The 25,570-nt window shown below is 48.8% G+C and overlaps 1 protein-coding gene across 1 annotated transcript in view; it reads left to right on the top strand.

The window, feature by feature from the left end:
* The window catches only part of CCDC180 (coiled-coil domain containing 180), a 64,100-nt gene that overhangs the window by 1,888 nt on the left and 36,642 nt on the right, over positions 1 to 25,570 (top strand). Inside the window, 15 exon segments of the mRNA XM_064379791.1 lie at positions 2,289 to 2,377; positions 3,407 to 3,516; positions 4,534 to 4,662; positions 4,759 to 4,869; positions 4,992 to 5,087; positions 7,210 to 7,373; positions 8,615 to 8,734; positions 13,333 to 13,412; positions 16,004 to 16,092; positions 16,904 to 17,026; positions 18,478 to 18,651; positions 19,999 to 20,114; positions 21,685 to 21,811; positions 23,506 to 23,545; positions 23,674 to 24,110. Of these exon segments, the coding sequence (XP_064235861.1) occupies positions 2,289 to 2,377; positions 3,407 to 3,516; positions 4,534 to 4,662; positions 4,759 to 4,869; positions 4,992 to 5,087; positions 7,210 to 7,373; positions 8,615 to 8,734; positions 13,333 to 13,412; positions 16,004 to 16,092; positions 16,904 to 17,026; positions 18,478 to 18,651; positions 19,999 to 20,114; positions 21,685 to 21,811; positions 23,506 to 23,545; positions 23,674 to 24,110 (2,005 nt within the window).

The following is a 25,570-nucleotide window of genomic DNA, read 5'->3' as shown; positions in this document are numbered from 1 at the left end:
TTCCACCCCTAAGAAACTTGAGACCTCAAAAGTAAATAAATAAGCACATCCCCCCAATGGCAGAAAGCTCTGACTAAGGGAAAGGGGCTATGGGACAGGGGTCAGGACTGTATGGGACCATTCCCAAGAGTATTCTCTGAGGAAGGGCCTCAGCCGAAACCAGAGGGTGCAGTATGGGGACAAGGCTCTGAGAAAGGTGGTCTTGGTTCACTCCAGAAGGCTGAAGGTGAGGGACCCTGAGAGGGGGCAGGAGATGAGGCTGGGAGCAGCCTTTCAGGCCACGGTCAGTGTTTTGAACTTTACCGCTGTGAGCAGCTGATTTGCATTTTTGAAGTCCCTCAGGCAGCTCTGTGCAAAATGTAGGGGGCTTCAGGAAGAGGCAGAAGGCCAGGGCACAAGACACTGCAGTTGTCCTTGTAACCTTGCAGGTGGCTGTGAGAGGGAAAGTAGGGGTAGGCCTTGGGTGTCTCTTGGAGGCAAAACTCATGAGACCTAGTGATGAACTGGAGGGGAGGAGAGGGCTCCTGAGAGCCCTTGGTCTCTGCCCTGAGTGCTGGGCGAACAGTGGAAATGAAGTTCCCTGAGATGAGAGCAGGTGGAGTCAGGTTTGGAGATCAGGAGTTTCTGGTGAACTTCCAAGTTCAGAAGTTTCTAAGCATGCCATTTTAGTTTGCTGAGCTCTGACTCTCAGCTATGGGAAAAAGGAAGAAACAGATCTTCCCAGGGTTCTTGAGAGAAGAGAGCAGGAGCAGAACTTCCCTTAGGCACTTTGAGTTCTGCACAAGCCATAAGCCCTTGCTGGGCCTGGGACTCTGAGACAGAAAGCAGGCCTCCTCTGCCTGTCTTGATTGTTCCTTTCACCCTCTTTGGGGCAGGGACAGACCCATTGCTGAGTACAATTCTCTGCCCTGACCTGGCCTTGGAATTTTCCCAGGGAAGCCACCCCTAAAGCTTCTGACCCTCATGCCCTTAACTTCTGACAGATTGAAAAATCCACTGGCTGGCCCACTGAAGGCCAGACTTGAGGTCAGCGTTCTCTAGCCCATCTCACCCTGCCTGATGCCCCCCAGATGGGGATCCAGGGTTACAGGCAGCCTGATGCCCCAGGTGGGAATCTAGAGGAACTATCCATTGGGGCTAACTCCCTCTAGACACTTTGCAGGGCTAAGCAGAGGCAAGACTGGGTTGAACATGAGTGGCAGAGCCAGGGCACCCTGTCTTCCTCAGGCATCAAAGCAAAGGGTGCAGGTACTTGAAGATTCAGTCAGCCAAGACCAATCTACCCATGTGCGCAGACCCCTGGGTGGGTAAAGACCAGCCTGGGCCAGGGAGTAAATCACCACTGGTATAAACCAAGCCCCAAGTCCCTGGGGCAAGTGACCAAGAAGCCAGAGTTGATAGCAGGTGTCATCATCTCCACTCCTATAGGGCTGCCTTGGTCCAGGGGCATTTAGAATGATGAGGCCTGAAAGACCTGTCTCTAGAAGATTGACTTGGGCCCCATCAGCTGCAGCCCAGGCCCAGTAGCTTCCTCCCTGCTAGGTCTGCACTGAACACTAAATGAGAAGTTGGCTGGAAAATATTGGACATGTAGGGGGCCCAAGGAATAGCAGCGGTCACTGAGAACTGTGGGATTTCTGTGGTGCTTGTCCCATGGACAGGGCATTGACAGACACCAATTCCAAAGCTGACTTCACATCCACCCACTGGTCCACCCTGTTGAAATTGTTCCTCCTGGGACCCCAGCTCTCTCCTCCCTCACTCAAATTCCATGGGCCTTGGTGTCACAAGGATTGATCTTGGAGTCTCCGCTCTGCTGCACTCTGTGGTTCCTCTAAGCCCCTTCCCCCTTTCTCGAAAATGGGGTTACCTCAAGTACCTCATAGGATGGGTTGCTGAAGGAGCAAATGAAGATGAATGCCAAGAGCTAGCATGATCTGGCTTCACTGGGCTGCTCGTACCCCTTCTGATCCTCAGTTTCCTCAGGTGGCAAGTGGCTTAGGCTCATCATCCACACTTGGCTTACCACCAGAGCCAGAGCAAGCTCCCTGAAGGCAGGGACCTGACCTCTCACCTAGGCATCCACGGTGTCTGCTGTCAGGGGACCCAGGCGGTGTTTGTTGGGAGCCTGGGCACTGCCTCAGGGCTTTCTGGAATTGGGGTGTGCTTAGTCCATTGCTGCTGCCCACAGTCCCTCTAGAGAACACCCTCCTGGTGCCCTCATGTGCCAGAGCTGCCATGAATGGCATCAGGAGCTGGGACTTCACTCATCTCTGCTTGTGTCTCAGGGAAAAGGAAAGAGCCAAGAGGGAAAAAGCCCGGGAGAGTGAGAGCACCATCGCTGCCCGAGAAGTGCGGGGTCTCATGGACACTGTGGGTGAGCCTCCATTCACCCTCGAGGCAAGCCCATCCTGGGCCAGGGAGAGCCCTGGGTGGGAGGTGGGAGGTCTCCCAGCAACTCCTCTGAGGAGGGCCCTGAGGCTCCCACTGTGTTCCTCAGCCCAGCCACCCGGAGTGCATTCTCCCTGAGCATCTCACCCGAGAGTCCGCCCCTGTGCAGGGAGCTGGAGGAGGACAGGGGCTGCCTGCAGGGAGGGCAGTTACTGATGAAAAACGGGTGGCTAAAGGATGCCACTGGCTTTCTCGCAAGTTCCCAACAGTATTTCTCATCTGCATTTTCTTCCTTCCTACTGCATTGTCCTAGTTTGACTTTATCCTAATATAGAAGCCTTTTTTCTTTATGATTAAAAAAGTAATACATGCTCACTGTAGAAAAACAAAGAAAGGAGAGAAAAAGTAAAACCTTCCCCTTCACCATGACACCTCTTCTCTCCAAAGACAGTCACCAGCCCCTACCCAACCCACCCCCATTAACCCATGTGGCATCCGGCGTCCCACATGAATAAAGGGGACAGCAGAGCATTCGGCGAGAGCACCATCCTGGAAGCAAGTGCCCAGATCCCTGCTCAGCTGCTGGCCGACTTGGTTCTTCAACCGCCATGACTGAGTCACTTGTAAAATGAGGCTAGGAATGGAAGCCGCCTCTTGGCCTCAGCATGAAGACTAGCTGAGTTTGAACAATACCCACTACACAGGAAGTGCTATGGAAGTGCTGGCAATTATCACTTCTATATGTATTTGCTTCCATAGAAATTTTTTAAAAGACATTCTATGCACACTAATTTGGAGCTTTTTTCAGCTTTTAACTATTTATCTGAGGCCTCAGTCCCTCTAGCACTCATGGCTCACCATCATCTTTTTTCTTTTTCCTTAGGCCTCTGCCACCCTGGTCTGGCTCTGAGGTCCCCCTTCTGAGCCAGGCCTTGGCGTGCAGGGCTGTCTGCCTGTGCTGCCTTTTCCCGAGAGCTCTGAGGGCAGCCTCATCACCTCTGTTGTTGCTCCGCAGTTCCTGAGAAGATAAGCACCAGCACCCTTCAAGGGCGAGAAGAACACAAGAGGAGGAGCTACGAAAGCGCTCTGGCCAGCTTTCAGGAGGAGATCGCGCAGGTCGGAAAGGTGAGAATCCTCCCTTTCCCTCCTCTTCCCTTCCTGTGCCATTCCGAAGGTGGGTGTGTCATTGCTCCCAGCCTCCCTTCCGCTTGCCAGCTGAGGGGACCTCTGTGGCTTACAGAGCTGTAGACAGGTGGAACCCTAGAGGCCATTCCTGAGTGGCTCGTTATGATGTTTGTGAGCACAGCTCCTGCGGTTCTTGGAAAAGCCCTACAAGTCATGTGCCATTATTACCGTATTTTGCAGTGAGGCCCAGAGTCTCACCCAACATGGCACATAAGGGCCCGAGTCAGAACTGCCCTCCAGGTCCAGGTCTGATACCAAAGCCTAGCCTTTGGCCTCCCTGCTCAGTCCTGCTGATGAAGAGCAGAATGGCACATCCTTCACGACAGCCCAGCACTGCCCCCCATTCAGCTCTCATTCCTCTCCAGAGACCTCATCTCTAGACACACTGGTGTCTGGAATGTTCCCTAAACAAGACCAGCCTTTGTCCTTCTGGATTGCCCTGAGCCCTGGATTTCCATTTGTCCCCTTTTCCCTGAGTCTTCTCTGACCTTTGTTGCCCTGCTCTGGATTCCTGGAGCTGGCTCTGTGCCTGAAGCACCAAGAACAGGCTCCCAGCCATGTTTCTTCATACGTCCCAACTAGGTACCAGGTCTGCTTTCACCCTTGAGCTCTGTGGCTTTGGTTAAGCCATCTACCTGAGCCCCAGTTTCCTCATCTGAAGTAAACTTGCCATTCTTTCCTTTGGCCACTTCTTTAATGAATATTTGTTGAGCACCAACCGTAGGCTAGGCCCGATGTCAGCAGCCAATTCAAAGAGTGAGATGAGGATCAAATGAGCCAAGAAGAAGGGCTCAGCGCAGAGCGTGTGGCATGGCTGTAAGCTGACTAGTGAGCCTTAACTCACTGATCATGATTTTTGAGATGGGACCATGCCTGGCACTTCCCCCATGACAAGGAGGGGTCCCTCCCTCCCCAGGGTGCTGATGCCGTGGCCATCATCCCCCTGGCCTGTTGCAGGAAATGGAACCTCTTATCGTGGACACAGGGGGACTTTTTCTGACGAAGCTGACCGAATCTGATGAAGATATTAATCATCTCTTCCTAAAGGTGGAAAACGACACCAACCTTGAGGACTGCACCATCCAAGTAGGGGTCCCTTTGTGGCTGGGCCTGCCCCACCCGGGTCCTGCTTCTTCCCTCCCTCCCACCGGCTCCTAGCCAGACCCAAACTTCTCTGCATAGGCCCTGCTGGAGCTGTGGGATAAGGTGGCCAGGATGTTCCTGCTCCAGAAGCAGGAGATTAAGGAGCTGGATGAGGCTCTGCACTCGCTGGAGTTCTCCCGAGCCAATAAAGTGAGTTGGCTGCAGATGGGCTCCGTGGTGACTTTCACTTGCCAGGTTTATTAGGCATCCTTCTGTTTCCTTTTAATTCTCCAGGAAATGAGCCACTAAGTTTGATGCCTTGTCATTTCTAGCTAAAAAGCGTGTTGAAGAAATATGCGGAAATCATAGAGAAAACTTCCTACCTCATGCGGCCCGATGTGTACAGGCTGATAAATAAAGAAGCCATGGTGAGTGGTTTTCCTGTGCAGGAATCAGCCCATGGGGGAAGGAGCAGGATCAGGAACCCAGGAAACCCGGGGCACCCCAAGCCTGGTGTCTGGTGTCTCAGGAATGGCGGGCTTCTCATCTATTACATTTCTAAGGGGCTCAGGTGGGCCTCTTAGGTAGAGAAGCAGAGACCTTGCTATTGTAAGCATTTTCAGTAGAGATCTTTCTAAAGTGCATTTCATATTTCCTTGCCATCTTCAACCAGGCATACTTAACATAGTGCTATTATCTGGAGCGCTGGTGACATTACTGAGCACCTACTAGGCCATGTCTCAGCTACTGTGTGCAGTGCAATAGGCGTCACCCTGTGAAGTCGTCACCTTGGGGCTACCGTTGTCTCAGGGCAGTTCCCACCTTCATGAGTGACCTGCTCTGCCTGCTATGCCTAGTTTTCTGCCTGTTCTTGCCTCTCTTCCTACCAGTGGTCAGTACCAGTTGCTGAGCCTGCCTCTTGGCTCTGTCCCCACTGCTTTCCCCTGCCCATGCCCCCAGCCTCCCCCTGCTTCTTCCCTTGGGGTGGAAAACACAAAATTCAAGGCTGTTTATGATGTCTCCAAAGTCAGAGCAAAGCCCGACTCCTCTGCTGTGAGAGAGGACTCCTCTTTTGGCTGGCCAAAGGCACATTTTGCTTTTGCGCATTTCCCGGTCTTGTGCAGTGAGCTGAGCTTGCTGGATAACGGGCCTCCTGGCAGCACAGCAGGCTGAAAAGAGGACAGTGTTTAGAATCACAGACAGGTCCAGCCCACGTCCACAACATGGTGACCCAGATAAAGCACAAGCAAGGAGTGAGCACAGACCTTCTCCACTGCCCAGATGTGGAAGCTTCCGAAGTGGCTCAGCCCGGACCCTGGAGCTTACTGCGTCCATAAAATGAAGATGATATAGATGTTCCTCCACTTATGATAGGGTCACTTCCCAATATACTCATCATCAGTAGAAAATACTGTCAGTCAGAAATGCATTTAACACCTCCATAACCCATGATGAAGTTGAAAAATCATGTCAAGCCATCGTAAGTTGAGGACTGCCTGTAATACCTGTCAGGACTTGTTGGGAGGATAATTAAAAAGAGTTCAGCTGTGGTAGCTGTCTTCTGAGATCAGGGAGGGCTCCTAAGTTGTACATGTTTTATCCATTGGGGAAGTCAAGGATTTCAGTGTCCCGAGTACATTTCACTGCTTCACTTCCCTATGCTTCTACTCATTATTACAACTTGCATTTGCTACCTGCTCTACCTGCATTTTTCTCATTTATTTTCACAAAATCCCTATGCTATAAATAGCATTAACCCCATCTTAGGGCTGTGGATCTGTAGGTTGAGGAAATACTTGCCAATGCCCCCAGCTAGGAAGTACGGCTAACATCAAGCCTCAGGCTCCACTGAAAAGCATTACTGGAATTTCTAGCCTCTGAGCTTGGCAGGGTTCTCAGTCACTGCCCCAGCATACTGCCACCTCCCCAGAGGGCTTTGGGAAATTCAAGGAGGCATTTGGAGCTGGGGAGGATGGGGAAAGTTACTCTCATCTAAGCAGGGGCAAGGATGCTAAAGGGCAAAACAGTGCCATGCAATGAAGGATCATCCCCACACCCATGCCAGGGGTGCCCAGGTAAGACCCCATGGGAGGACTGCTGAAGAATATTCTATCTCTGGCCTTGTTTTCCCACTGAGTCTCAGTTCTCCTAACAACCTTATGTGGCTCGTATCTGATGGCACACGCACTCTGTTTTTGGAAGAAATTTATAAAAAAGAGTAAACACTTAGAGCTCACTGAGTGCCTATCTCCTTTCACCTTCTTTAACAAACCATCTAAAGTGACCTTGGAGCTGGGCTGAAGCTCATGCAGTCAGAGTCTGTGGTAAAGCCTTCAAGGAAGACCCTTGTCCGTGGCTACTCAGCTCCAGGCAGCTTCTTTGAGTGCCCACTGACCCCTCAGTTCCCCTCTGGCCCTGCACCCACCCCACTCACAGCCCTCAGCCTCCACATACCCCCTCCAGCCTCCCACTGCCCCTCTCTAACTGAGCCTTGCCCTGACCTGAGAGAGACCCTGCCCTGCCTAGAGCCCTGTCCACCTGTGACCACAGGTCATGAACTATGCCCTGCTGGGCAACCGGAAAGCCATCACCCAGCTGTTTGTCAACCTGATGGAGTCCACCCTGCAACAGGAGCTGGACAGCCGCCACCGCTGGCAAGGCCTGGTGGACACCTGGAAGGCTCTCAAGAAGGAGGCTCTGCTGCAGAATTTCAGGTCAGTGCTGCCTACACCACACAACAGCTCCTTCTCCAGCCCGTCAGGGGCTGGCAGAGGCCGGGGTGGCATTCTCCTTCCTTTTTCACATTACCTAAAAATGCTGCTGTTTCTCTGTGTTCTTTTTAAAGTTAGAAATAGATAAAGGTATAAAGAATAAATTAAAAATCACCACTAATCTCTTCTCACAGTGAGAAACATAGCAAATATTTTGGTATATTTTCTCCCAGGCTCTTCTGGATCCATATGCTATATGCAGTTTCATATTTTATTCATGAACCTTGTTTCATGACCATTCTCTGATCTCCCTATGAATAGCTGGAAAGCATTCATCTAATTATCTGTATAATTTCCACTGTTTATTATCACTCATAACCCTGTGGACACTCGGCCCGAACGAATGGACATCTTTCAGGCAAACACTTCCCACCCTTGGGGAGAGTGTTTCCTCCCTCCCGTGGGAGGGAGGGTGAAGACAGGTCCTTTCTCCATGCCTCCTCCGCCAAGTGGCACTTTTGCTGTGGTGGAAGGAAAAATGTACCAGGGCCTAGCTCCACCTTGCCTTTCCATGTGACCTTGACCAAGCCCTTGAATATTCGAAGTCTATCTCTTCCTACACAAAGCAGGCATCCTAATGGACCTGTGACGGAACTTCAGTCATCCAGCGAGATACTGCATGGAAAGCGCGTGTCTGGGTTTGGAACTGGGACGCTGTTATAAATGCCAAACATCGTCAACAGTGATGGCAACAGCTGCCGTTTACTGGGCATTTCCCATGAGCCAAGCACAGTGCTAGGGGCCTTGCTTCCATCATTTTACTGAGTGCTTGCAAGTGCCAATGAGAAAGGCATGATCATGCATTCCATTTTACAGAAGAAGAAACGGAGGCTCAGAGTAGGAGAAGGACTTGACCAAAGTAACGGAGCAGGCAGGCGGCGGTCAGGACCCTGCCACGTCTGAGCCTGCTGGTCTCATGCTGTTGGTGCCAGAGCTCTACTGACCTGATGATCCCTCCGTTCTTTCCTCCACTTCTCCCTCCTCTGTTTCTCCCACTCTCCCTGTCTCTCTCCTTTCTTTAGGGTCCTGGAGGAGAAGCAGAGGCTGGGGAGGAAAGGGCTGGGGTGGTGTCAGGGAAGGGGTGCTGGGGCTCTGAATGTTCTCACCATGGTTCTCTTCCCCGCTCTCACACCTGCCCTGCTCCTCCTCTCCCTTTTATGGTGCCAACATGTCTGGCCACCCAGTGAATTCATGGCCAATGAGAGTATCCATACTCCCCCAGCTGTGAAGAAGGAGCTAGAGGTCATGCTGAAGACCCAGAACATCCTTCAGCAAAGGCGGCTGAAGCACCTCAGCACCATCTGGTATGGGTGGGAGGGGTCACCCAGGAGGGGTGCTTTTGGGGGTCCAGTGTGGGAGGCAGGTGTGGCCTGCACCCTGTCCCTAAGCCATCCTTCAGACTAGGCAGGCCAACTCCTAGCTCTCTGGTCCTGGGCTGACCACCTGGGCCCACATTCTGGAGCATTCCAGCCCCACTCACAAGAAAGGGCATGGCCCATTTGCTGCAGAAAGAAGCTTCTTGTAACTGGCAAACAGCTTGAAAGAAGCAATGAACAGGGGTGAGGGAGGAGGAGGCACAGAGCAAAGCACGCAGGGCCTGTGGCCAGGTGGAGGGGTTTGGAGGGCATTGGGGAGCAGAGTGGCTTCAAGAGCTTTGCAGTTTGGAGGTGTGGGTAAGAGGCATCTGACACTGGAGGCTGGGGGCACCTGTCAGAGGCTGTGGATGCTCTCCTCAGGTGTGAGTCCACCCAGCTCTGATTTCATAAGAAAGCTGTTAAGTAGGGTACCCACTGATTGTTCTAGATCCTGGAATCCACTGTCTGGGGAGTTTGTAGCTTTCATCCTCAGCAGCAGGATGGAGCTTGCATGGTACTGCAAAGTGGAGGTACTGTGTGTTGGGGAAATGCTCCCTGGAACCTTGGGACACAGATTCTTCTCATCTCCCCTCCCCAAGGTCCTAAGTTCTCCTAGGATATAAATAACTATTAAGGCTCCACATTGAGCTAGAGGGGCTGCCCCTAGGCAGGAACCTCCTGTTTCCATGGGCAGTAACTTTTTTTTTTTTTTTGAGACAGGGTCTTGCTTTGTCACCTAGGCTGGAGTGCAGTGCTATGCTCTTGGCTCACTATAACCTCTGCCTTCCAGGCTCAAGTGATCCTCCCATCTCAGCCTCTGGAGTAACTGGGACTATAGGCATGAGCCACCTTGCCCAGCTAATTTTTGTATTTTTAGTAGACATAGGGTTTCTTCATGTTGGCCAGGGTGGCCTTGAACCCCTGAGCTCGAGCAATTCACCCACTTCGGTCTCCCAGAGTGCTGGGATTACAGGCATGTGCTACCGTGCCCGGCCAGCTTTTCTCCTTGCGTTTGACATTTTGGACATCTGGATTGAGCTGTAAAATTAACAAGGTGGATACACATCTCAGGACAGGAAAAGTCCTTGTGTTGTTTTCTATAATTCAACTTATTTCCAACGTTGAGCCCCTGTTCTTTAAGTTGGACAGAACTTGGTCTTTCTAGGGATCCTATCCCTTGAGGTGAAGTTCTGGAATCTCATGTGATGCCAGGGCTGCTGTTGAGATGTCTGGTTCTCAGTGATAGTTCACTCTAATGCCATTGGGCTCCTGCTACCTCCAGACAAGTGAACATAGGAACCTCCTCAAGGAGGCTGCTCTGAGCCCCTGAGTCTTCACGCCTAGGTAGTGTCTCCCTCCAGGGCCCTGGGTCTTGCAGATGCTTCCATAGTGCCACCAGGAAGCAGAATCCAGGCTGCCACTGCCAGGCACCTGCCTGTCCTGCTCTGTTTGCATTTCTCCCCAGCCCCTTTGTATAGGGTTGGGGAAATACCTGGTCCCCAGGGCTCTCAGCCTGGTGCCACAAAATCCTTCTCACCAATGCACTAGGCTCTCCCAAGAAATTAGGCTCTTGAAAATGAAAGCCAGGAAAATTTCTAGGCTGCCCTGCCACATCCCTCTCTCACAGGGTGTCAATGTGGGCTGGCTGGTCACCTGTCTGAATGGAAGAGAGAGACGGGATCAAATACAAGGAGAAAAAATGTATCCATAGACATTTCTGGCCGTAGCTTGGAGACGTTGTGCAATGGCAGTGTCTGTAGGGAAAGCGGGGAGGCCATTGGGCCTGACCTAGAGGAAGGGGGGGCAACTCTGCAAATCAGAGGGAGAGGGAGTGTTGGCAGGACCACACAGCTCCTTTGCAGTAGAGAGGTGAGTTCAGAACCCAATTCTAGCACCCGGAAGTGTGTACTGTGAACACAAGGCTAGAGCCCACAGGACTAAAGGTAAAGTTGCAAAGCCTTGGTCATAGATTCAGTGAACATCAGTAGAGAAGGCTGGGTCTTGAGGCCTTGATAGCACCCAGAAAACACTGTGTAGATGGTCCTCTCTTCCTCCCTGACCTTTCAGGCAGTGGGGAGCCTTCTAATCAAGCCTGACGAGCTGTACCAAGAAGACTATCTCATTGGGCAATTTGGGGATCCCACACCCCATGCTGGCCCACAGTTTCAGGCCCTTCTTCTGGAACCCCCAAAGCTCTAGAAACTTGGTGGGGATCCTTTACTACTCAAATGCAGGGTCTGCTAGGAGCATGTGGTAGTGATGGCAGTGGGGAAAGTCTAGCTAAGATTCCCCAAGGCCTTGACAGGGAGATATCCTAAGACTTGGGAGAATTCCCAAGAGTTTTCTTGGCCCCAGTAAGTATATGTGCATATGATTGTAAAATATTTTTTTTCAAAAAATAAAATTTGTATTTTGGAGTTATATTCAATTTCCAGAAAAGTTAGAAAGGTAGCACACAGAATTCCTAACCCTAAATCTTCACCCAGTTTCCCTTAATGTTACCATCCTGTGTACCACTGGACATTCATTAAAAGTGACAAATTCATTATGAAGCATTTCTATTAACTAAACCCCAGATTTCATCTGCATTTCACCTGTTTTTCCACTCGTGTCCTTCCTTTGTTCCAGGAGACCACATTACATTTAGTGTAATGCTTAGAGTTGCGATTATGCTATGCATACTCTTGTACTTACCTTTTGCTCATTACTGTCCAGTTATGAGTAGGGTTATCTGAATCCCTGTTTGCCCAAGACCATACTGGGTTATACATCTTGTTCTGGCATAATCATTCATAGTGACTTCTTTCACTGTCAAAAATGTCCTAGTTTAGACAATAAATCATATGATCCCTCTAGCAATACACCTCTTCCACACCATTCAACAGCACCCCAAATTTATTGTCTTTAAACAACAATCATGTCTAGTCTCTCATAATTCTGTAAGTCAGCTGGGTGGTTCCCCTAGTGTGGGCTGGCTTAGCAAAGGCTGGAAGGTCTAGGACGGCCTCACCCATGTGTCTGGAGTCTCTGTTGGGTCAGTTGGGTCCTCTCTCCATATATTTTCTTAGCTTCCAGGAGGCCAACCTGAGATCCTACATACAGTGGGTGGCAGAAGGTCACTGAAGTAGGAGAGGGCAAACCCATGCACAGCCCTTCCCAAGCCTCTGCTAGCTTGTGTTTGCTAATGTCCTATTGGCTAAGACCAGTTACATGGCCATGCCCAGATTCCAGGGGTGGAGAAATAGACTCCACCTCCCCCATGGGAGGGAGCTGACCATTTTTCAATCTACCACACTATTTTTTTTAATTAGATGTCTAATTGTATAAAGAAAATGTGGTACATATACATCATGAAATACAATGCAGCCATAAAAAAATGAGATCATGTCCTTTGCAGGGTCATGGTTGGAGCTGGAAGCCATTATCCTCAGCAAACTAATGCAGGAGCAGAAAACCAAACACCACATGTCCTTATTTATAAATGGGAGCTGAACGATGAGAACACATGGACACAGGGAAGGGAACAACACACACTGGGGCCTGTTAGGGGTGAGATGGGGGGTAGGAGAGCATTAGGAAAAATAGCTAATGCATGCTGGGCTTAATATCTGGGTGATTGGTTAATAGGTGCAGCAAATCACTATAGCACATGTTTGCCTATGTAACAAACTGCATATCCTGCACAAGTACCCTGGAACTTAAGATAAAAATAAAAATTTAAAAAATAATTCAGTGTCCTTTTTTTTAACTTTTATTTTAGATTCGGGGGTACATGTGCAGCTTTGTTATACAGGTAAATCGCATGTTGTGGGGTTTTGGTGTACAGATTATTCTGTCACCCAGGTAATAAGCATAATACAAAGTAGGTAGTGTCTCCATCTTCTCCCTCCTTCCGCCCTGCACCCTCAAGTAGGCGCTGGTGCTTGTATTCTTCTTTATGCCCATATGTATTCGAAGTTTAGCTCCCACTTACAGGTGAGAACCTGTGGTATCTGGTTTTCTGATCCTGTGTTAGTTAATGTAGGATAATGGCCTCTGGCTCCATCCATGTTGCTGCAAAGCCATGATCTCATTCTTTTTTATGACACCATTTCTAATGACTTCAGAAGAGATTTCGCTGTACCTTTTTTAGACAGTTTTCTATTGTTGATGTGAAGGTTTTTAAATCATCATGTGAGTTTATGAACAGGATTGTTAAGTGAACATCTTAATACATAAAGTTTCTGTGCATTTTATAATGCCATCTCAGATTAATTCCCAGAAGTAGGCTTCCTTGGTCAAGGGATATGAACAGTTTGTTTTTTCCACTGGAAAAATTCTGTTTTGTTTTCTATTCTAAGTAACAAACTGATTACTTAGAAGTTGTTAATTAAAAGACCTTTCAGCCAGGTGGTGTTTTGGCACCAGGAAATCCCCAGCAGTTCCCTTTGTTCTTCAGTATTTGTATCCGTGATTTTCTGGAGCTATGTTCCTTGAAGATGCTATCCATTTTGGTGAGTAAATGTTTTGTTCCTGTGTGGCTGACTTGCCATATCTTCCTTCCCCAGTGACCTCCTGCCCCCTAATTACAACAAAACTCAGCTGACTGAGTGGCATTCTTCTCTCAATGCCCTGAACAAGGAACTAGGTGAGTGACATTTGCAGGACTCCACCTGCATCTCTCCAGAACTCTGTTCAAGCAGCTGCTTTGTCGAAGCTCAGCCAAGTGGGTGGAGCAGCAATCACGTCGGGTGTGTGGAGGGAAGAGTGAGCTCTGAGGGCTCAAAAGGCCCCTCCTCCCTTCCCAGGGCCTCCTCTCCTCACTGCCCAGCCTGCAGCTACACAAGGCACACCCTCTGACCCCTGACCCAAGCATGGAGACAGAGAGATGGCGCTGATGCCCTCTTTGAGGAAGGCTCAGGGGCATATCCCGAGAGTGTGAGGTGGAGCACATGGTCTTGACGCCCAACTCTGCTCCTCCCAGAGGAGTGTGTGACCTTGGGAAAATCAGGGCCTTTGGTGGGCTCAGTGTCCTCCTCTGTAAAATAGTGATGGCAAGAGGAGTAATAGTCCCTGCTTGTGGAGTGGATGTCCAGTGGTAGTCCAGTGCCTTGCCTACACAGAGTCCTCAATCACAAATGGCGATATTTCAAAATGCTCTATAATGAGGGCAGTCAGGCTGCAGCCTATGCTGGCTGCTGGTTTGGTCAGTAAGTGTTGTTAGACTCTAGCTGCCTCATCTGCTGACATATTATCTCTGGCTGCTTTTGCTCTAAATTGCAGAGATGAATGCAGATAGCCCCTAACTTGCGATGGGTCAACTGAGGACTTTGCGACTTTACAGTAGTGTGAAAGCGATACACATTCAGCAAAAACTATACTTCAGATTTTGAATTTTGCTCTTTTCCTGGGCTATGGTGCCTGGATCCATGGTGCGATGCTCCCTGGAAACGCTGGGCAATGGTGACAAGATGCAGCTCCCAGTCAGCCCCGCGGTCATGAGGGTAAACAGGTGGACTCTGTTGCCCGATGATTTCACCAAACTGTAGACGGATGTATGTTTTCTGAGCACATTTAAGGTAGTCTAGGCTAAGCTATGATGTTCAGGAGGTTAGGCATATTAAAGGCATTTTCAACTGAAGATATTTTCAACTTATGGTGGGTTTATTGGGACATAACCCCATTGTAAATCAGGGAACATCTGTAGTTACAACGGAGACTGTATGGCTGCAAAGCAAAAACAATTTACTCTCTAGCCTTGTTAGAAAAGGTTTGCCACGACTTGCTCTGGAAGATATGTAATAAGTTTTTCATCTCCTTAGAGGATCACAGCAACCTAGTGAGGTCAGTGGTATCTTTGTCCTCTTGTAGCAAGAGAAGGGTTTAGTGGCACAGAGAGGTAAAGTATCCTGCCCAAGGTCACACAGCCAATGAAGTGTCACAGCTGGACTTAGCTTGGGTACTTTGGCTAGTAGTACCCGCCACCGTTTCTAGGGCCCTCAGGTTTATAATACTAAGGGTGTTTCTATATGAGCCCTGAGACCCTAAATAATAGCAATGGCTGCCATTCATTTAGTGCCTCCTAGGGACAGGTGTTATGCTGGGCCTTGGCATTCAGTAGCTGGCTCTGCCTTCAGGCACTTCCAGTCCAGAGCAAAAGTCAGAGCAAGCAGGGAATGGACAGGTCCCCAGCCCTGGGAGCCATTGTCAGGGACACAGCTGGTTGAGAACTGGAAGGGAGGTAAGAGTCAGCCAGGCCAAGAGGGAGGAGGCATTCCAAGCAAGGATACAGTGTAGGGGGCCCCCAAGCCAAGACAAGGCTGGGGCCTTTGGAAGCAGGGAGGGAGGCTGGAAGATGCAAAGCAGCCGGACTCTGCTGGCGACATGGGCTGCATGGGAAAGTCTGGGCTTTGTCCTGAGGGCAGTGGTAACCCAGTGGAAGATTCTGAGCTGAAGGTGATGACGTCAGAGGGTGCAAATCGCCCAGAGGGGTGCAGGGGGACCTGGGAGAGCCCCTCACAGTGGCCTCACAGAAGGATGTGGACACCTTGGCCTAGGAACTAGCCCTGGGGACAGGAGAAAGCAGATTGACAGCTTCTTCTCATCAGTTCGGGCATCTGTCAAGCCTCCCAGGTATCCTAAATCTACAGCAGCTGCCATCACCCTGCCCTCCTCCCCAGCCCTGGACAAAGAACAGCCACTACAAAATCTCTGTGTGGTCTTTCAGTTTCTAGAAATTGCCAGCAGCACTAACCCAGAGTTGCTTATGTTAGACATCAGAGTCACACTGAGTTTATTATAAGCTGGGAAACTGAAGGGAGGAGAAATAGAGAAAATAAATAAATAAGCAAGCTTCTGGGCATTCTGCTAGTGCATTCACTTTTTCAGGGATGAACCACAGATGGGATCAGTAGATGCTCATTGATCTCCACTGTCATTACTGGTTTACAACTTGGTGCAGCTGCCTAAAAGGAATTTCACCAGCCCTGAAACTGAGTCAAGAGTCAGGGCCAGAATGAATTCAGAACAGATAAAGACAAGCTCTTCATTTAAGATCCTTATCTTGGGGTGTCAGGAACTTTGTAAGGGGATGCCAGCCCCTGGTCTGAATCGGGACCACTGATCTTCACCTAAATAAGTGTTGCTGTGGAGAACCTTTGCTCCTTTGCAAAGGGGACACTCCCCTTACTCATCCCTTCTTCCTTCTGGACTGATACGCTTTGTTTTCTGCCCTTGGAGACACCTACCACCTGGACTGCCTGATGCGGATCCGCCTGCTGTATGAGAAGACGTGGCAGGAGTGCCTGATGCATCTGCAGAATTGTAAGGTGGGCACCCTTCCGGCGGGCCCAAGAAGAGGAGTGCCTGGGCAGGACCTGCAGTGCCTTCCCCGGCCCCATCCCCAATGCCTTCCCCTCCCCAGCTATGTCCCCACCTCACTCCCACACACCCTTTAGCCTCCATCCAGGCTTTTCTTCCTCATGGGCTCTGGGCATTCTGAAGCTGTTCCTTCTGCACAGATCCCCTCCTAGCTATCCCTGCCATCTCTCCTGTTTTAGCCCATTGCCTCCCCCAGGAAGCCCATGTCAGATGGTGTGTGCACTCTCAGATCACCACAGACTTCACCCTTGACTCTGTGTCACACACAGCGTTGTTTATGAATGGAGGTCACGTCCTGGGGTTATTGTGATGCACCCCCTTCGTAGATAGGCCTGGCCTTACTTTCCTCTCCACCATGCCCACTGCGTAACAGAGTGAGACAGTAAACTTGCTCCCAAACCCCAGCACGGCTGTGACCAGTTCTCTGGGGTAGGGGAACTATTGAGTCAGAATATCCCCTTCTGCTTCCTTGGTAAGATGGTAAGCAACCCCCACTCCTCTCCACAAACCTTAACCTGTTGTGAAGCATGTTTGAGCTGAGGGCCCCACTTGGGGAGCCCCCAGGGAGCTCCTGCACACCTCTCCAGCCAGCTTGCGCCCAGCCCCCCAGACCCTAAGGGGAACAGAATTGATGGGGCGCAGGGCCCTTCACCTGAAGCCCAGGCCTGACTTGAGCAATGCTGAGGCCCATAGGATGTGGTTGATGCCTGTGGGGACCGCAGCCCTAATCCAGGCTCTGCATTGTCCTACACACCCCAGAAGCAGCTGCTGGACTGGGAGGCCTTCACTGAGGAGGAGGCAGAGACCCTGGTGAACCAGTTCTTACTCCAGATGGTGGGAGCGCTCCAGGGCAAGGTGGAGGAGGACCTGGAGCTCTTGGACGTGCGTGCTGGGGACTGTTCCGCTGGGGAGCTGAGGTGGGGTTGCAGGTTCCTGGGGGTCTTGGGTTGTAAGGAGAGTGCAGGAGCTCCAACTGGCATGTTCCTAGTGTGTCTACTAGCCCTTGTCAGCCCCTCTCAGAGCAGCCCCCTTATGCTGGCCACTCCAGCGTCACCCAGCCGACTCCTCCCAGCCACCCACTGACATGGGTGCTGCGCAGAACTCCAGGCCATGAACGCTCCCAGCCATTGTTGACCCTGGGCACTGAAGGGCTGCAGAGGCACAATAAGCTCCTAGCCCAAGATGTGTGTTGTCTTGAGCCGGGGTTGGCTCATGTTTTCTGTGAAGGGCCAGATCGTGACTATTTTAGGGTCTGTGGGCCATCAGGTCTCTGACTCACCTTGTCAGCTCTGCGAGCGCCATGCAAAAGCAGCCCTAGGCAATGCAAAAACAAATGGCATGGCTGTTTTAAATACTGTTCCAATAGCTTTGTTGATGGACACTGAAATTTGAATTTTATATAATATTTATCTCATTAAATATCTTCTTTTGATTATTTTCCAGCCATTTTAAAACTGGAATATCTGTGTATAGTTCTCAGGACCAAACAAAAACAGGTGGAGGGCCAAATTTAGTCTACAGGTGGCAGCTTGCCTACCCCTGGCCCAGATGAGGGCATAGGACATGTACTTTTTTTTTTAAATTTTATAAGACAGAGTTTTGCTCTCGTTGCCCAGGCTGGAGTGCAATGGTATGATCTTGACTCACCACAACCTCCACCGTTCGGGTTCAAGTGATTCTCCTGCTTCAGTCTCCCAAGTAGCTGGGATTACAGGCATGCACCACCATGCCCAGCTAATTTTGTATTTTTAGTAGAGATAGGGTTTCTCCATGTTGGTCAGGCTGGTCTCAAACTCCCGACCTCAGGTGATCCACCCACCTCAGCCTCCCAAAGTGCTGAGATTATAGGTATGAGCCACCACGCCCAGCCAACACGTATATTTTTTTCAAAGGTAAGTGGTGTGTGAGGATTTCACAGCAGGTGTGGTGTTTGGCCCCGATGCCATGAATGAGGGAACTCCAGAGAAGGAAAGAGACCCAGGCCAGCGTTGCTGTGGCCTCCTGAGTGCCCAGCCTGGTTTTTAGGAATGGACCTTCTTTCTTCTAGGCCCAGACTCCATCTTCCTGTCAGAGACTTTTGTGGGGCATAGGACATGTCTAGAGATGGGACTTGAGGATCAGCAAGACCAAGGGCATGGCCTTGGGCAGACCTGAAATGCTGCTCCAGGGAGGGAGGACCCGGAGCCCAGGTGTGGCCTGGACGTTGACCTTGAGGGATGGTGTCTGGGCAATGCTGTTCAGTTGTTAGAGATGGGGGTCCCACAGGTGGGCCCTCTTCCTGGCCCTGGGACTGTCAACCCTCAAGGTCCCTTCTCTGGGTTCTGCCATTGTAGAAATCCTTCGAGACCCTGGCAGATCAGACAGAGTGGCAGAGTTCGAACCTCTTCAGGTACTTCCAGGAGGTGGTGCAACTGTGGGAGGCACACCAGAGTGAGCTGTTGGTGCAGGAGCTAGAGCTGGAGAAGAGGATGGAGCAGCACCGGCAGAAGCACAGCCTGGAGAGCCAGGTATGTCCCCACCCAGGTCTCCATGTTTCACACCACAAACACCAGTGAACTCAAACAGATCCTTGACCCAAATGGAAAACCTTAAGCTGTGAAATTTGTGCAGATGGGGACACTGAGGCTCACGTTGGTCATAGGATCAGATGGAGACAGCGGAAATCTCCCGGAACCAAAGGTGTCTGTAAGAGCGTGCATGAGAGACAGACAGATGGTTCAAATAAGGAGATGATTAAAGGATGGGATCACAAATCACACACTTTATTGCCATTCAAAGAGAATTTTTTTGTAGGTTCACAATGCTTAAAGAGGGGGAGAATAACGTGAACAAACCTCAAAGGGAATAGGTCCACAGGGCGTAGACAAGGTACTTCAAGCCTGTTTTGAGTTGCAAAGCTATTAAAGTCTAATTGCTCAATTAGGATGGAAGCAGACTTCCATGGGAAGTAAAGTCTAATAAAAGCTTCAGGTATGGTTTCTTTCCACATGTGGTTTCTCAGGAGAAACTGGCTTGCAAGCCAACACAGTGGACATCGGTAATGGCACATAGGTCCCTGGAAGCCAGAGGGTAGTGCCGGTGCTGGTGGCTTGGCTTCATAGCCTCAATCCTGTCACAGCCTGAGCTCTCTTTCATTCAAAGGTTTCACAGAGTGAAACCTGCCTCAGCCTAAGTTCTCAAAGTATCAAACTCTTGAGTTTTTTGAGGTCCAGTAGTTAAGGTCAGTAACTCACATATCGGGGGCTGATAAGGGTGACATAACATTTCCAAGGTGAGGGGGAATAGCTCCAAGTTCTCATATGTGGGATCTGTTAAGACATCACATTCTGAAAGAAAAGGGGGAAGACACTCCAAGTTCTTAGAGTCAGACGTGTCATTCATATAGCAAACTGTGCACGTGTTGGGAATCATTTCAAAACTCCATAACTGGGGCCATCTCCTGCCTGCACAGGTCAACTGGCCCCCGCCCTGCCTGCTCTCACACAGTCCAGGAGGTAGGGGGAACAAACTCAGCATCTGATTTCAAGCACGACTGGTGAGAAGGAGAGCAAGGAGCAGGTGTAGTGTAGGCCTGACCAGGCGGGTGGGAGGGCCATGTCCCCAGGGGTGTCCCATCTGACCTGGTTTCCTGGGGGTATTATGTGGGCAGGGAAGAACCTTGCAGGCAGAGAAGTGTCTGGAGGCTTGTAGTGGAGAGAGAGGGTGGTGGCAGGTTAGGTGCCCCATTTGTTGAAAGGAAGTCCTAGGTCTGCCAGGCACCTGGGCCTCAGTTCCAGCGGCAGGGTCCGTGCAGGTCACTCACACTCCGTGATCACTGGAGGTCACGTCTGCTCTTGTTTTGGGGGTGGCTGCAGGCCCAGGAAGCCCACCTCGACAGGCTCTTGGACCAACTGAGGCAGCAGAGCCACAAAGAAACACTGGCGTTTCACCTGGAAAAGGTCAAAGATTATCTGAAGAACATGAAATACAGGTAGGCCAAACAGGCCCTAAAAGGCAGGAGGGGATGGTCAGGAATTCATTTTCAAGGTTGAGGTCAGCCTGCACAAGAGTCCTTAAAACGAAAATTATGCCTTTCACTTTAGAAAGCATTATGGCCCTCTGCAGCCCTGCTCTCAGCCAACAAAGAAGCTTCTAGGGAGAATGTTGAAAAGTTTGTGGAGGGAGGTTTCAAAGAAATGTGGCTCAAGTTCAAGAACATGGGGCCTCCTTTTCAAAATTTAAAGATGTAGGTGGATCACCTGAGAACAGGAGTTCAAGACCAGCCCGGCCAACATGGTGAAACCCCATCTCTACTAAAAATACAAAAATTAGCCAGGCATGGTGGTAGGCACCTATAATCCCAGCTACTTGCGAGGCTGAGGCAGGAGAATCACTTTAACCCTGGAGACAGAGGTTGCAGTGAGCCAAGATCATGCCATTGCACTTCAGCCTGGGGGCAGAGCAAGACTCTGTCTCAAAAAAAAAAAATTAAACATGTACATTATTTGTCAAAGCAGGAAAAATAAGTTAATCACTGCAAACATACACATATATAGTGTTTTTAAAATAAAGATTGGATTGGCTGGGCACGGTGGCTCATGCCTATAATCCCAGCACTTTGGGAGGCCAAGGCAGGCAGATCACAAAGTCAGGAGTTCGAGACCAGCCTGGCCAAAATAGTGAAACCCCATCTCTACTAAAAATATAAAAAATTAGCCAGGCGTGGTGGTGGGCGCCTGTAATCCCAGCTGCTTGGGAGGCTGAGGCAGGAGAATTGCTTGAATCCAGGAGGCAGAGGTTGCAGTGAGCCAAGATCGCCCCATTGCATTCCAGCCCAGCAACAGTGTGAGACTCCATCTCAAAAAAAAAAAAAAAAAAAGGTTGGATTATACTATGCAAATTGTTCCATAACTGCAGATACATTTCCATTTTTAAATACCATGTAGCATTGTGAAGTAAATATAGATACTTCGTGATGGTTTAGCAATACCCCAATTGATTAGCTGTTTCTATTTGTTCTAACTCCTCAATATGACAAACAATTCTCTGTGAATTTTCTTTGGTCTTTGTGACTTTGTACAACTGATTCCATAAGGACTGTTCACAGAAATGGAATTATACTGCCAATTGATTGCAGGACTTAGATTCAGAAGGCAATTCTGATTACTTTGGGCAAGCAAGTAACCCCATGAGCCTTGGTCTCCGTATCTGAGAAACAGAAGTCTGGACCTTGGGGGATTTGGGGGTTTGATGGAATAATGTAGGTATTGTAAAGTTCAAGGACAGCATTAAGACCAAGGACAGGGTTAGGACCCTGGACAGGGAAAGGAAGCTCACGTTACAAGCAGAAAACTCTCTGAGTGTGTTTTCCAAACTTTCTACAAAAAGTATATATTTCTTGCATGATCAGAAAAATAGCAAAACAAGCCAAGGACTGCTGCAATAAAAGCAGCCTCACAGCAGCTCTACACAGAGCTAAGTGCCAGATTTCAGCCCGTCTCCTTGGGGTCAGGGGTGTGGTTCCTGGCTGGGGTCCCCTGTCTCACCTACCTACCTCCCAGGTATGAATCTTTTCACACCCTCGTGACAAAGGAAGTGATGGAGTACCCAGCGATCGTACTGAAAGAACTCAACTCCTACAGCTCCACCCTCAGCCAATACTTCTTTGTGCGTGAAATCTTTGAACAGGTATGGAGAGGGAAATGATACAGCTACTCATGAAGAAGCTAAGAGAGAGGCTGACTTCTTCTTATGATCTGTCTAGACTTTGAAAGCCATTCCTAACCCTGCAGAGTTCAAATCAATGTAAGGAGAAAGAAGCTGAAAGTGTCTCTAAAGAGACCACCTCTTTCTCAGTTTAAAAGAGACTGAAGGGCTCAGAATTCAGGGCTCAAGCCTGAATGGACTTATAATGAAAAGGTTAATTTATAGGGCTCTTGGAATTCCATTTATCATACCTACCACTGCCACATAATTCTCCTAAAATATAGCTTTGACCCACCTACTCTCCTGAAAAATCCCTCATCAACTCTGCAGCCCCCACCAAATCCAACTTACAGTCCCTAGATAAACACAAAGGTCCCACACTCTCTGCTTCCCGCCTTGACTCTTCCCCATCCAGGAGGCTCATCCCTCTTCCTGCATGTGCCCCCTGCCTGCTACCCTTCCTCATCCTGCTCCCTCTGCTGGGGCCCCTCTGTCTCTACACATCCCGAACCCACCCATACTTCCAGTTCACTACCAAGGGAAAGGCTCCCACTCATTCAGCATGACCCTTCATCTCACCTTGCTCAGCCCCTGCCACCTCTCTGGGCTCTGAACATTTTGTGCTTGGTTGCTGTCAAATACAGGAGTCTAGAGCACCCAACTATAATGTATTTCTTAAAGGGCATGTATGCCTTATTAATTTTTATTCAACTTTGATTGCTGTCAGCACAGGGTCTTACACATAATTCAGATATGATAAATGTTCCCTGGGCAAATGCATGGATACCTGGGATTCCCTGGTTTGAATCCCCCAGAGTTTGGCTCTTTTCCCACACACTAGCCATAGTCCTGCCTGGCCAGAATGGAAATGCTTGTGGTTGGCACCGAACCTGGCCAAAGGTTTCCCATATATACAGGACACCTGGCTCCTTCCCCGAGGATCTTTCCTCCCAGAAGAGAATCCTGTTTAGATTGCTAATAGATGCTCCCTGTGCCACCTAGTTTGAAGGGGAAGCTCAAGCTATAGGATGGTGAGCTCATTGCCTGCCCTTTGAGATGATTCGGGTCATCTGGGTTAAAGGTAAAATAGGCACTATTAAAAAATATTCATTTCATGGAGGATAACACTAAGCCCCATAGGGTTTAAAGGACTTGCCCAGGATCACTTAGCTTATAAGGATCTGGGAATCAAATCCAGACCTGCACACTCTATAGCTTGCACTGTTATCCATAACACAGTATATCCAAAACTTCAGCCAGAGCCTGGGAAACAGGTTTACAGGGTTTACAAGGGGGCTCACAGGATCATGTAAATCATGCCCATTCTGTCTGTTCCATCTAGCACAGAATTCAGCAGATTTCTGCCCCTTTGTTTGCATCCCTCAGTTTATATTTTTCTTGCCCTTTGCTCCAGATGACTGCCAAAAAATATGTCATAATGAGCTTTTATTCCGTGACTACCTGTTGTGTGCTGTAAGGGTTTACTAGCCTTCTTGGAATTAAGAAAAACTGGTTTCCCAGATTGGGAACACCCCAATTACCACAGTGAACTGAGTTGGTCAAAGCCTGCATCAGATATTAAAGGGGAGGGATGGGTCCTTCTATTTAAAAGAGATGCACTTAAAAGTGGCACTCTGAAGAAATGTCCTTTGGTGACTCATGGTTTTTCCTTGTAGAACTTGGTTGGAGAAGTCATTTTCAAATTCAGGAAACCAGGTAACACTTTTTCAATTCAAGTCTGATTCTCCAAGACTTCACTGTTAGGCGTTTGTGGGTTGGGAGGCCCAATCCAGGCAGCATCAGTAAATTGTCTGTCCTTGTGCTTTGATGTTGATCATCAACAGAAGCACATGAAAAATGCTTCCAGAAGAGAATGAGAAAACTGAGGAAGAAGCAAGGATCTAAAGAGGACATGAGCAGAGGTGAGGAAAGCATAAGTAGTGGGACAAGTGCTGCCAGGTCAGTAGAAGAGATGGAAGAAGAAAACACTCAAGAAATGGAGTCCTTCATAACTGAAGAGGAGCTGGGCCAGCAGAAAAAATCTCCTCTGCATGCTGAGATGGATGAGTCCAAAGAAGGCTCTATTCAGGGATTGGAAGAAATGCAGGTTGAAAGAGAGAGTTCCTTAAACCCATCCCTGAACCAGAAGAATGTGAAGGGTCAAGGAGAAAAGGAGGAGTCAGACCATGAGAAGGAGGAAGAGGAGGAGAAGGAGAAGCTGGAGGAAGAGAAGGAGGAGAAGGAGGCACAGGAAGAGCAACAGAGTTTATCTGTGAGTGAGGTAGGCCAGCAACAGATTCATTCTTGGGCATTGAGAAAGTTTGCTATGCTCATTCTGTGTGTTTCCCTAGTGTAAGCTGGGGTCCTCAGTGGCCCAGTATCCATAGAGGTGTAGAAAGAGAATTACAAAAATATTCATACTTAAAAAAAATTTTATCTTAGGTTCAGGGTACATGTGCAGGTTTGTTATTGTTCAGGGGTACATGTGCAGGTAAATTGCTTGTCATGGGGGTTAGATATCCAGATAATTTTGTCAGCAGGGTAATAAGCATAGTACCCGATAGGTTTTTGTTTTTTTTTTCTGATCCTCTCCCCACTCCCACCCTTCACCCTCAAATAGGCCCCAGTGTCTGTTGTTTCCCTCCTAGTATCCATATGTTCTTTGTTTAGCTCCCACTTAAAAGTGAGAACATGCAGTATTTGATTTTTCTGTTCCTTTGTTAGGTTGCTTAGGATAATGGCCTCCAGTTCCATCCATGTTGCTGCAAAGGACATAGTCTCATTCTTTTTGTGGTTGCATAGTATCCCGTGGTTTATATGTACCACGTTTTATTTATCCAGTCTACTGTCAATGGGCATTTAGGTTGACTCCATGTCTTTGCTACTGTGACTAGTACTGCAATGAATGTATGGGCATGCATGTGTCTTTATGGTAGAATGTTTTACATTCCTTTCGGTATATACCCAATAATGGGACTGTGGGGTCAAAAGGTAGTTAGTTCCATTTTAAGTTCTTTGAGAAATTGCCACACTGGAATACACTCCCACTAGCAGTAAATAAGCATACCCTTTTCTCTCGAATCTTGCCAGCATTTGTTGTTTTTTGACTTTTAAATAATATTCATTCTGGCTGTTATGAGATGGCATCTCATTGTGGTTTTGATTTGTATTTCTCTAATGATAAGTGATGTTGAGCATCTTTTCATATACTGATTGGCCACATGTATGTCTACTTTTGAAAAGTGTCTGTTTGTGTCCTTTGCCCACTTTTCAATGGGGTTGTTTTTTGCTTGTTAATTTAAATTTCTTATAGATTCTGGATATTACACCTTTGTCAGAAGCATAGTTTGCAGTTATTTTCTTTCACTCTGTAGGTTGTCTGTTTGTTGATAGTTTTCGTTTGTTTTGCTGTACAGATGCTCTTTAGTTTAATTAGGTCCATTTGCCAATTTTTGGTTTTGTTACAATTGCTTTTGGTGTCTTCATCATGAAATCTTTGCCAAGTCCCCAGAATGGTTTTTTTGTTTTATCTTCCAGGATTTCTATAGTTTTAGGCTTTACATGTAAATCTTTAATCTATCTTGAGTTGATTTTTGTATGTGGTATAATGTAGGGGTCCAGTTTCAATCTTCTGCTTATGGCTACCCAGCTATCCCAGTACCATTTATTGAATGAGTAGTCCTTTCCTCATTCCTTGCTTTTGTCAGCTTTGTTGAAGATCAGATAGTTTAGGTGTGAGGC

This window comes from Aotus nancymaae, unplaced genomic scaffold (genome assembly GCF_030222135.1).
Source record: "Aotus nancymaae isolate 86718 unplaced genomic scaffold, 86718_ANA_hifiasm-v0.15.2.pri h1tg000003l, whole genome shotgun sequence".
Lineage (NCBI taxonomy): Eukaryota > Metazoa > Chordata > Mammalia > Primates > Aotidae > Aotus > Aotus nancymaae.
The sequence above is the reverse complement of the archived record's forward strand: the minus strand, read 5'-3'. Positions and strand labels throughout refer to the sequence as shown.